The sequence below is a fragment of the Chenopodium quinoa genome, unplaced genomic scaffold (assembly GCF_001683475.1).
Source record: "Chenopodium quinoa cultivar QQ74 unplaced genomic scaffold, ASM168347v1, whole genome shotgun sequence".
In the NCBI taxonomy this organism is placed as follows: domain Eukaryota; kingdom Viridiplantae; phylum Streptophyta; class Magnoliopsida; order Caryophyllales; family Amaranthaceae; genus Chenopodium; species Chenopodium quinoa.
Genome location: NW_018742738.1, coordinates 12097071 through 12108116, shown reverse-complemented (window position 1 = coordinate 12108116; position 11046 = coordinate 12097071). Strand labels below are relative to the sequence as shown.

General features: G+C 34.2%; 1 protein-coding gene across 1 annotated transcript; it reads right to left on the bottom strand.

Moving 5' to 3' along the window:
* Window positions 1–4865: 4865 nt before the first annotated feature.
* LOC110724267 (U1 small nuclear ribonucleoprotein C-like) lies at window positions 4866–10315 on the bottom strand. The gene is made up of 7 exons (XM_021903688.1): window positions 10117–10315; window positions 9753–9837; window positions 9604–9646; window positions 9197–9238; window positions 8803–9052; window positions 5580–5909; window positions 4866–5269 (listed from the first exon to the last, which is right to left on the bottom strand). The coding sequence occupies exons 2-6, from the start codon at window positions 9758–9760 to the stop codon at window positions 5584–5586; spliced, it is 669 nt and encodes a 222-aa protein (XP_021759380.1). The 5' UTR covers window positions 9761–9837; window positions 10117–10315; the 3' UTR covers window positions 4866–5269; window positions 5580–5583.
* Between the last annotated feature and the right edge of the window lie 731 nt (window positions 10316–11046).

The following is an 11046-nucleotide window of genomic DNA, read 5'->3' as shown; positions in this document are numbered from 1 at the left end:
AGGAGTGTAAGTTCTTTTCTTCTTGGGCAATGGAGCATCAAGAGCTAACACTTCATTGAGATCAACTTGGCTTATATTGTTGGTAGTATTTTCGTGCTTAGAAGACGAAAAAGAAGGATGGTCGTTCTTCTTGTTTTTCCAAGTTTTATTATTGTTACTACCAACAGTCTTTATAAGCTCATCCTCGATATTGATGCCGATGTCGTATACAGCTTTGAAAGTGTTCAGTGGAAGAAATTTGAGATGTTCCCTATACTTGTGAGTCAGATTTTGAATAAAGAGGAAAACCATCTCTCTTTCTTTGGGAGGATCTACCAAGAGTGAAGCTGTTTCCCTCCACCTGTTCAGGTAAGCGGTGAAGCCTTCATTCTCTTTTTGTTTGAGAATGGAGAGTTCACGTTCAGAAGTTTTAGTTTGAATATTACACTTGTAACGATTCATGAAACTGTCGGTGACATCTTGCCAAGTCGCAGTATGCTTGGCATCTAAGGAATAAAACCATTATTGGCAAGCATGTTCAAAAGAGAGAGGGAACACCGTAGGGAAGAGTGTTACGTCCAATCCCTTAAGAGCCATGGTTGTAGAGAACGCCTTCAAATGGAATATTGGATTGTCAGTAGGCTTGAACTTTGGAATATCAGCAGTCGAGAACTTTTCAGGGAGTCTGTCCTTCACATCCAAAGGAGTGGGAGGTCGTTCCACATAAGTGAAATCCTCAGAAATTTTACTCATTTGGTCCTTCAGTTTGTCAAGGGTGGAAACAGTGACCTTGTTTTGTTCCATGGTAGTGACCCTATTGGTAAGGGTTTGCATCATGGCAGACAGTGCCTCAATGGATTTGTTTATGTTCTCAATATCTTCTTTAGTGGCCATTGAAAGGTGATGAGTAATGGAGATGGCAAAGTTCTCTTTGAACGCCTATTAGATCTGAGAGATTGTTGCGGTAATGACTTGAACCGTATTAATCTATCCCTGCTCCTCGACCAAGTACTATGAAATAAAATAATTCACTTAATTGTTCGACTCATTGCACAAGATAGGAAAGGAAGGGAAAAAATAGACATTTGAAAACAAGTGAGAAAAATCTCCACTCATTTTTAACGACAGAAAACGATGCATGCATGATCCTAGTATACGATCATAAACAATATAGTGCATTACTCGAAGACAAAGTGTGTGAAACAACTCAACATGTGTGATTAGGTGAGTTTATTAATACTCGTAGTATGATCGCATGGCTAGACATGTGGACGTTGTGAAAAACAAAGGACCCAATGACCAAATAGCATGGAAGAATAAAAGACAAACTAACTTGATTAATTTTGTCCAATTTTAATGTTTATGCTATTTACTAGGTGAAAACGATCCATTGGAAATCATTAGTCATAAATAAGATAAACCACAATCAAAGACAAAGAACACATGTTAAGGTTAGCACTAGGAAGAGTACTAGAATTCTAGAAGAGTTAGGGCTCAAGGGTATTAAAAAAAATAAAATAAAATAAAAATCTATAATCCTATGTTATATGAGTTGGCACGGATTAAAGGATTTGGCTAATACTAGCTTGACACGAAAAGATATAAAAAAAATTTAAAAAAATAAAACAAAAGAAAGTTGACGCTAAAAAGAAATCTAAACTGGACAGACTGTAGTATATCGGTTATAAATTTTGATCCGTGACTCTGATTTGGACGAAACCAACTCTAAATCAAAGATAAAACTCGAGGCTACAGATCCATAGGTGGCATGACACGTAACTTATTTTAGAACTCCGGAAATGACCAAAACAAGTTGACTCTTGTGCAGTATACGGGAATAAAAATCCGGGTGACTCAAAAATAAAAAAATAAATAAAAATAAAAATAAAATCTATGGCTCGACTCTAATAATAAAAAAAAAGGTTTGATAAGAGAAAAAAAAAAATAATTAAAAAAATTCAATAAAAAAAAATGCACATATAAGCATATCGTCACGCATGATGCAATGAAATTCACAACCTAAAGTCAAGTTCTATGTTCGACTATGGTCAAATTTTTGGGTGTCAAAGGGTACCATGGTTAAGAGTTTGGACGCGTTAGCAAGGCAGCCTCCCTTGAGGGTGTATGCCAACGGGCAGCTCCGCGAGTTTGTGATGAAATCGAACTCGACTCCATGGTTTGGGTGGATTTAAAAACTCGGATGAACCCTTATTGCCATGAGCGTTTTCAAGTTGATAGAGCATAAATCCCCCGGGCTAGCCACATACGTAGAACATGTACTATTGTGGCAAAATAAGTAAGCTAAAATGCATATGCATATGTGACAATGCCAATTAAATCACAGGAATATTTTTCAAGAATCTTTCAAGTTTTATCCACTCATCTTAATTAAATACCGATCGCTCAAATCGATAAATAACCAAGAATCCTCCCCAGTGGAGTCGCCAAATTGTAGGCGTCGCTCGAAGTGCGCCAACATTAAAGCATGTTGTGAATATGCTTGGCACTCATAGGAAGTGGGAATTGACATATACGATTAGGGACAAGGAAAGTAGGGAGCCGCCAACAAGTTTTTAAGGAACTTGTAAACCGTTCACGGATCATAAAAGGCAACCACGAATAAGGGGACAACGATAGACAACAACGATTGACCCGTGAAGGTAACACCCCATTCATAGTCCATGAGATTACTAACTCCATATGGTTCGGATCCACGAAAGGAGGATCGGGGATGATGGTACGAAGTGAGTCATGGAGTCACATTCGCCCGTATTGGCCTCTACTCGATTCTTATAGTGAAAAGTGATTCATGCGATCTCAAAGGCATACAAACAAAGATTCAATTTGCTCCAACCTATTATTAAGCTAAATTGGTTAAATATTAATGCAACACATAATTCTAAAATTTCGTGATCACTTGATTAAACAACAAGATTAAAAAGGATCCTAAACCGACTGTCCAAATTATCTTATTAGGCGTGATTTTCAATTACATATTCCCTTTAAACATGCAATATAGTGATCATAAAATATAATAGAACAAACATTAACATTGGAAGCAATTTAACAATAATATCGTTAGTCAAATTAAATATAAAATAACCTAATCATGATACTAGCAATAAGAAAATAAAATAAGAGTAATTAAATTAATTAATTACTCACATTCCGCGCGTTCCTTGAAATTGCTACATCATGAATAAAATGTTAGTATCTTCAATAAAAATATAAATCAAATCAAAATTAAATTAAATTAAAATTAGAGTTGATTTGGTCCAAACCCTCAGTCAATTATTCCTTTCACGCTTTGGTTAAAGTATAGCACTTTGGGTAAAGTATGGACTCCTTGGAGTGCTTAGGGGAAGTATTATGGAAGAATAGGGAGGCTAGTGTCTAGGCTAAAGAGGGAGAAGAGAATTATTTGATGATCAAACTTGTTGATTATTGGAAAAGGGGAGACATGACCTTTATTTATAGAGAAAAAAGAAATCCAAGAATCAAGAAAAGATAAGAATTCGAATCGGATAAAACTCTTGCGATAGACAACAGTTTTTCCGTTTTTTGTTTTTATCATATCTTTTTATCCAGAAATTGAAATAAGATAAATAAGATATCGTTGGAAAGCTCTTGAAGTCTACTTTCTAACCCAATTAAAATCAGATTAAAATATTTTATAGAATAAAAGATATGGCCGAAATAATGAGACGGTGTCAGTTTTGGATAGAGTTTGACATTTTATTCATATCTTTTCCGTTATAGCTCGGAATTGATATTATAATATATCATTGGAAAGATAATTTCAAGGGATATCCAACCATATAAAATTTGGATAAAAAATATGATGCACGAAAATAATATCTATCTATCTTTGAACGTCTTTTAATTCGGATATAAATAGGATTTTCAAAAAGAAAAGTTTTATTCAATTTCAAACTCGTTATTCTTATCTTTTCAAAAAGGATAATTAAGATATTATAGAAACTTATAGAAGCTTCTAATTAATCCTAATTGGTTTAGGAATTGGATTAAATCATTTGGACCCTCCTTATGATCATTGGGTCATAGGTAAGGTGGACTTAGGTTCGATTTGGGCTCAGTTTATTATTTTGGCCATAACTTATTCGTTATAACTCGGATTTGAGCTTATAATATATCGTTGGAATGCTCTTTTAAAGCCCCATCCAACTATTCAGTCATTGGATCCAAATTATGGACCAAAATAAACTGGATTAAATGTTTTTATAAAAAGGACACGAAATGAATGATTTTAAAGGACACGGAATGAATTATTTTGGGTTTAAAGGCACGAAAAGAGGAAAATACGTTATGGTTTGGGGAAACGGGATAGGAATTGGGTTGGTTTATGAAATGGAAATATGGATTTAAGCACTCTAAGATTAAATACTCAACCCGGCCAATAATGGCGATGAAAGGTTGTTCATCATCGGGTTTGGTTTTGGAGAGACATTTTTAGATGTCTACAGTAATGAATATTGATATACTGATAAACTAACATCATTTTATTGTAGTGACTTCCATTATGATGGGATATTGGAATTAGTTGAGTATTTGATTTTAATTTAGTGTTTGTGGAGTAGGAGTATTGTGATTTGTGAATTTGATTTGGTGGAAAAGAATTATGTAGGATTGCAACAATTATCAAATTTTCATTTTTCTATGAAATAAATAAGATGATACTCGTCCTCACGGTTATAAGACTTATAACATATCATATTGTTAGGCCATCTCTCATTCTCTCGCACTTATTAATGTCATTTGACTTTTTTTATTAAGAATTAAATTTACTATAAAAAGAAAAATAGTATTTTTAATTGTTTTGTAACAAAAAAAAACAGTTAATCGATGAAATTTCAAGGCAAGAGATGTGAAACATAATTGTCTAATACTTTCCATAATTGTTATGCCACAAGCTACAAATGTGAAACTGGTAATTTTCAGCTGATTACGCCTTGACAATTTGCATATTTCAAAGCACACTAGCACATCAATATGGTAGAAAGGACCAAAACATATTAATTGCTCTAGCTACTCCATATGTTTTACATGTCACAGCAAATTGATTAGAAGACAAGGGCGCAAAGCTATACGACAATATCCAGCCAATTCCTCCACACCTCCTCATGTTAACAAGTACGAGTAATATATCGATGCTCCCTAATCTCCATATGTTAAAAGAGTTCAAAACAAAAAAAAAAAAAAAAAAAAACACACAGGAGCCCGGCATCTACAACCTTGAGGTATAAATACATCTCATCCTGAATCCAATGTCCTGCATCACCAAGGCATTTAAAATTGTAATGGCTCTGAAATGTCTTTGTGATTTACTTATTCAAATATAGAGACTGAAATGAAATAAAACTACACAAACAAAAATGTTTTCTCAAATCATCACACTTTGGACTAGAGTGTGGCCTCCAAGGAGTTTGTACAGGATTTGAAATCAAAGCTTTGTCACTTGTTTAATACAGAGTACTCTATTATTCAATGAGATAATATAAGAAAATAGCAAGCTTCATGTGAAAAAAATAAATAAATAACCAATACAAAGTATATTATGCAAGAATATGTTCCAGACATACCATTTCAGTTAGATTGAAGACTGTTGTTCGGGGCTTGACCATAAGTAAATCCGTCAGCACCTGAAGTTGCAGGATAAGAAACATTTCCACCAGCAGAAGGAAAGCTAGAGACAGCAGGCATATTTGTCCCTCCAAAGCTCCCGCCAGCAGGAGCACCCTGGAACCCAGGCTGTGATGCAGTTGGAGCACCACCATTAGTAACAGGAGGCGTTGCTCCTGGTACTGATGTTGAGGTATTCAAAGGAGGTGGCCCAGGTGGACCATTTGCTTGCACTGGTGCACCAGGAGCACCTGGTTGTCCCACAACTTGTCCTGGAGGTGCCCCATAAACTGTAAACATTTTGGAGCTGTTAATTAACTAAAAGAATTTAACCCCCCCCCCCCCCCCCCCCCACAAAAAAAAAAAAAAACAAGAGTACAATAAGTGATGAGACAGAAAATAGCAAAACAAAAAACAAATACCCTCCTGTAATGCAATTAAACTTATGCTCATCTTCAATAACTGATGCAACAAAGAAAATGCAAAACCAAGAATATACAATACTTCAGGTAAGCATGTAAGATCTACTGCAGAAACAACATACTTGTGAACACAAAGCCAATTCTAGAGTATTAGTTAACAAGTACAGCATATCAGTATATTACTATATTACCAAAAAGTTAAAACATATTTGCTAATCTTGTATAGTTTCAGTCTGAACCGGCACAAGATCTCTTTGTCCTCTAATCCCCATACAAATTCCACAAACTATCATCCATAATCATTTGTTCAAAATGAAAAGAATTGACCAGTGTTACCTCATCTGGAGACGCTTCAGCTCTTAGAACAGGATTGCAATTGCAGGTGGGTGATTTTATAATTTGTGGCCTTGTGGGTGATTTATTGGGTATCCTTTTTTGGATCATTATTGGTCATAGGTATGAACTCATTATACAAAATTTATAATACTAAGGAAAAATGATACAGTAATATATAACAGGCATATTTATAATTTTCCCTAGCGATAAATCAAAGCCACTCCACCATCACCGGAGCAGACAACTAATCTCTCATGCCTGACCACACTAATGACATAAAAAACCCAGATATTCTATTCAATGAACATCCCTAAAAAAGACCCAACATTTTGAACAATATATTTCACATACTACCTACGTTCCTAAAAGTTCGACTCATTTACTATTCATGTAGTCAAAATAAAATATATTAGCAAGTTTGATCTTATTAGATTCCTCTGATGATAAATATTTCAAATATCAATTTTTTAAACATTTTACTTATACATAGCCGAAGTTATTAATGATCAAAGATGTTAATTGGAGACCGTGCAAATGTAAAGTGAGACGAACTTTCAGGAACGAAAGGAGTATTTCATTTTCAATAAACACAAGTAGGGCTCATTTCTCAAACTCTAGATCTCAAAGTCCCCTTGATTTGTGTTCCTTTCATTGCATTTAATCTACCGTCTACAAACAGAAGGTGACAACTACATGTTTAGTAATGTCAATTTGGACAAACTAGCTTATGCACCTGATTAAATTGGCACCTACAAACTGCGATTTGGAACAAACAACTTAATATGTACTTTGTGGAGGGAGAAAGATAATTAGGTAACACAGGGATTGACTAACGGCATAAAGTTATCCTTCCAAACCTTGATTAGCAAAGGCTCAAAACAATACCATTGATTTAAAAGTCCATTGAATTTAACAACACTTGAGTCAGAAGTGCCATTGTACATTGAATGTTCAAAATTATTTCCTTTGTTACTAAATTATTGCAACACTTCACTTTTAGGAGGTTGCAAAAAAAATGTCTAACATTACTTTGTGCTGATAATGGGTTTCCCTATTTCTCTTCTTATCACATGGGTCCCTCTATGTACTTCACTCTATCAATCCCCTCATCATATGGGTCCCTCTATGTATCTCACTCTAGCAATCACCGCATCACATCGGTCTCTCTATCCAACTCTCTCAATCTATCTCCTCATAGCATTCCCTCTATCCAACTAAACCAAGTATTTTGTTGAATAAAATTACTGAGTAATTTTGTATGCACTTGAAGAACAAAAAAGGAGGAAAAAAAAAACCTTCCATCTCTGCGAAAAAGCAACACAGACACCTCCCCCCCCCCCCTCCTCTTTCTCTCTCTCTCTCTATCCCCTCCTTTAACAATACCCTTAATCTGAGTTTCTAGGTTTTTAAACATTGTACAGTTCATGAATCATGACCCAAACTAGATCATTTGAAACACATATCTTGAGTTGCATATAAACTCATGCCATAGGTTGTTGTTGAGAAGGGATTCAAACCCTTACACTTCGATTTGAAACCACCACTAATCCATTGAGTCCTAAGCCACACCCAGATAAAATTGGCTCCAACAAATGCTCTCAAAGAATAGAAACCTTTCTCAATCACTTTGGATTGTTTCTTTCTAAAAGACCAAGCTCAGTGAATTATTAAGTTTATGGTTGTGTAGAACTGACCAACAATAAGGGACTTATTGAGTCGCTAACAATGAAGCCATGCACATATGTTCAATGTATTTGCTAAATTTTGACACAACCTAGTTAACAAGAAGTGCTACAACATTTAGCATTCTACATGAAAACTAGAACCAATCTGAAATCCCCGGTCAAATTACTCTCTAGTCTGATCAATAAAAAAAGGTCATAGTGACCACAAGATAGCAATAAGAGAACCTTCAAAGAAATATTCTAAATACCTTAGAGCCCTAGCTGAAGTGAATAGTATGTTGTAAAGCCTATAAATAAATGGGACATTTTCTGGTAAAAATATGCCTCTCATAGGGACAACAATCATGAGGAAAGAAAGCCTATTCCTAATCTAGGATAGCACAAAGGATCCTTTCCCTTTTTTACATGTATATATAGTTCATTACTGATTCAGATCCTTATTTTCTAAACAGGTGCAACTTTCATGATACTTTGTTTTACATATTTGATTGTCCAGCTACAGACCTACATATCTTGATATCTCATCAGTGGTATGATCCCATTTGAATCCTTAAGCATCATATGCTGATCAGTTAATTGATTATTTAGTTATGTTTTCACTAAGCTTCTTTGATTATCTTGCAGTCAGAATTTATAAGGAAACATGCAATGTAACTGAATATTAAAAGATATGTAATTTTCCATAAGATAAAATATTTGACCACATAAGAAAACAATAAAGATTGAAAGCATCAACTTACCCGGAAAACCAGGAGGTCTAGGAAAAACAGGTAGCCTGATCCCTGGAGCCATTTGAGCATTGGGAGGCAGGGAACCTGGAATCGGCAATGGTGCAGGAAGAATAGGTGGTCTAACACCAGGTCTCCATGCTGCATAGGCAGCACCAATTTGAAAAGCACCTTGGCCACTAAGATGCTCCTTGATTCTCTGATCAATCAAACTTTGCGTTTGTTGCTCCTCAAATTGTTGATAGTATATCCGTACATTTGCCTAAAATCGAATACAAATAACCATCACAAATAATTTGCCGGTTATGATCAAAAGCATAGGTTATTCAATTAAGAATTTTGTAGAATTGAATCAAATTTGGAAATATTGTTCTTTCCACTGCCTATTGAGGCAAAGCTAGCTTACCTTATGCTTATAACCTGCATTATGTTGCTTCCTGACAGATGGCTGAGAGCAAAAACAATATGTCAGCCAAACAAACATGGGGTTGATACATAAATTTTCTAATATTCTACGCCACCAAATGAATATGTCCCTCTCACATTTCTTCTCCCAACAACTGAAATAAAACCATCACTCTAATCTTTAACGTCGAACACAAACACAGGAATCAAATTATACGAGTGAAATGCCAAGTACATAAACTAGCCAACTCCTATATGTTTTTCACTACACTCACATTGGAATTCAATAATTAGAGTTAAAAATACAAACAATAAGCATAAATCAATATTCGAGAAAATCAAGACAAAAAGAAATAAACACATAATCAAACTTTGAAGCGCAACAAATTTAATAAAACAAATACTTACAGAATCATGTGTCAAGTAAGTGTCGCAGTAATCACAATAATACCTGTCAAAAATTCATAAACAAATTAACGACAAAAGTAAAATAAAACCTAAATAACTACCTTTCAAAAAAATTTCAATCAATATTTTGAGAACAGCAAATACATTACCTAGGCATTGGGTTGAGTTATGTTATTTTATTGAATTTATACCACCAGCTTCTACTCAACGGAGTCCGATTAGTCACCAAAAACCCTGGTTAAGTATAGAAAATTTTGAATGCGACAGAGTTAGCAACAAAAGCAATTGAGGCAACCAGTGATTTAGCACCTTGTAGGTTAAGAATGTGATTAGCAAATTTTTTAGCAAGAAACGATCTTTCCGAAAATAAATTATAACCAATAGTCCTATAATCCAATTTAAAGAACCCTAAATTGAGTAAACTGAGAATTAAATTACCGAAAGTGTGGAACTAAACCCTTAGATTGAGAAATTTATATTTAAACATTTTCAATGATTAAGAAAAACTATTACCTCAGAAGCTTAATCAATGGAGGAGAGAGCTATCAAACCGCTTCAATGGAGATTCAGAGCGCGTTTCAATGGAGGTGAGAGAGAGGGAGGGGTGGAGCGTCGCAGCTTACTGGTGAAAAAGTTCCGAAGGGGGGAAAATTAGACGTAAGAGGGTTCACTATGTTAAACTTATAGGGGTTGTTTATGACTCGTAATTCGTGAAATTCACCTTATTTGATTAGTAATATAGTAGGATGTTGTTTGATTCCTAACTAGATTTCTTTTAAATATAGAGTATATAATTTTATGTATTCTTACGTATTAGAAAAATTATTGAGACATAATCATTAGTTGTAAATACTAATTTTATAAAATTAATTTTGAAGAAGGTCAAACCAAATATAAAAATTTAAGCATATACATAAAAGTTAGATTTTTAATATACAATTTTAATTAAGCAAATAAAAAATAATTTTAAACTTGTAAAATAGAAAAAATATATACATCAAAGTATTTTGTTCAAAGCATAAGGGAAAGAGGTATTAGATACCATTAGTTGGTGATAGAAGAAAAATAAATAAATTAAAGAGTGTAGATAAATTGAGAGGAGAAATTAAATTTGAAATTTAAAACCAAAGAAAATACAATGACATCAGATTTTTATTTAGGCGGGAAATTTTTTCATATAAAGTCGCCACGTGGACAATATGATGTCAGCGTTTGTTCCTTTATAGAATAGATACTATATCTATTATATTACCGGGATGATGCACGGTTTAGTAATAATCTTTATTTTCATTTCGCCAAAAACCTTAAATTAATTGAATAATCTAGTGTGTATATATATATATATGGGGTTTTTTTCCCCGAATTTTTAGATAGACACGCAGGATTTAATTTTTTCAGCGCGCCATGTAGGATAATAAATTTTAGTGGTATCTAATTAAATAC

Bases quoted from the DNA above. Each gene is read 5' to 3' on its own strand.
- LOC110724267 (XM_021903688.1), bottom strand. The intron at 9,053-9,196 runs GTAAGCTAGCTT...ATTCGATTTTAG, and splicing joins ATGCAGGTTATAAGCATAAG to GCAAATGTACGGATATACTA. The intron at 5,910-8,802 runs GTAAGTTGATGC...AAATGTTTACAG, and splicing joins TAGACCTCCTGGTTTTCCGG to TTTATGGGGCACCTCCAGGA.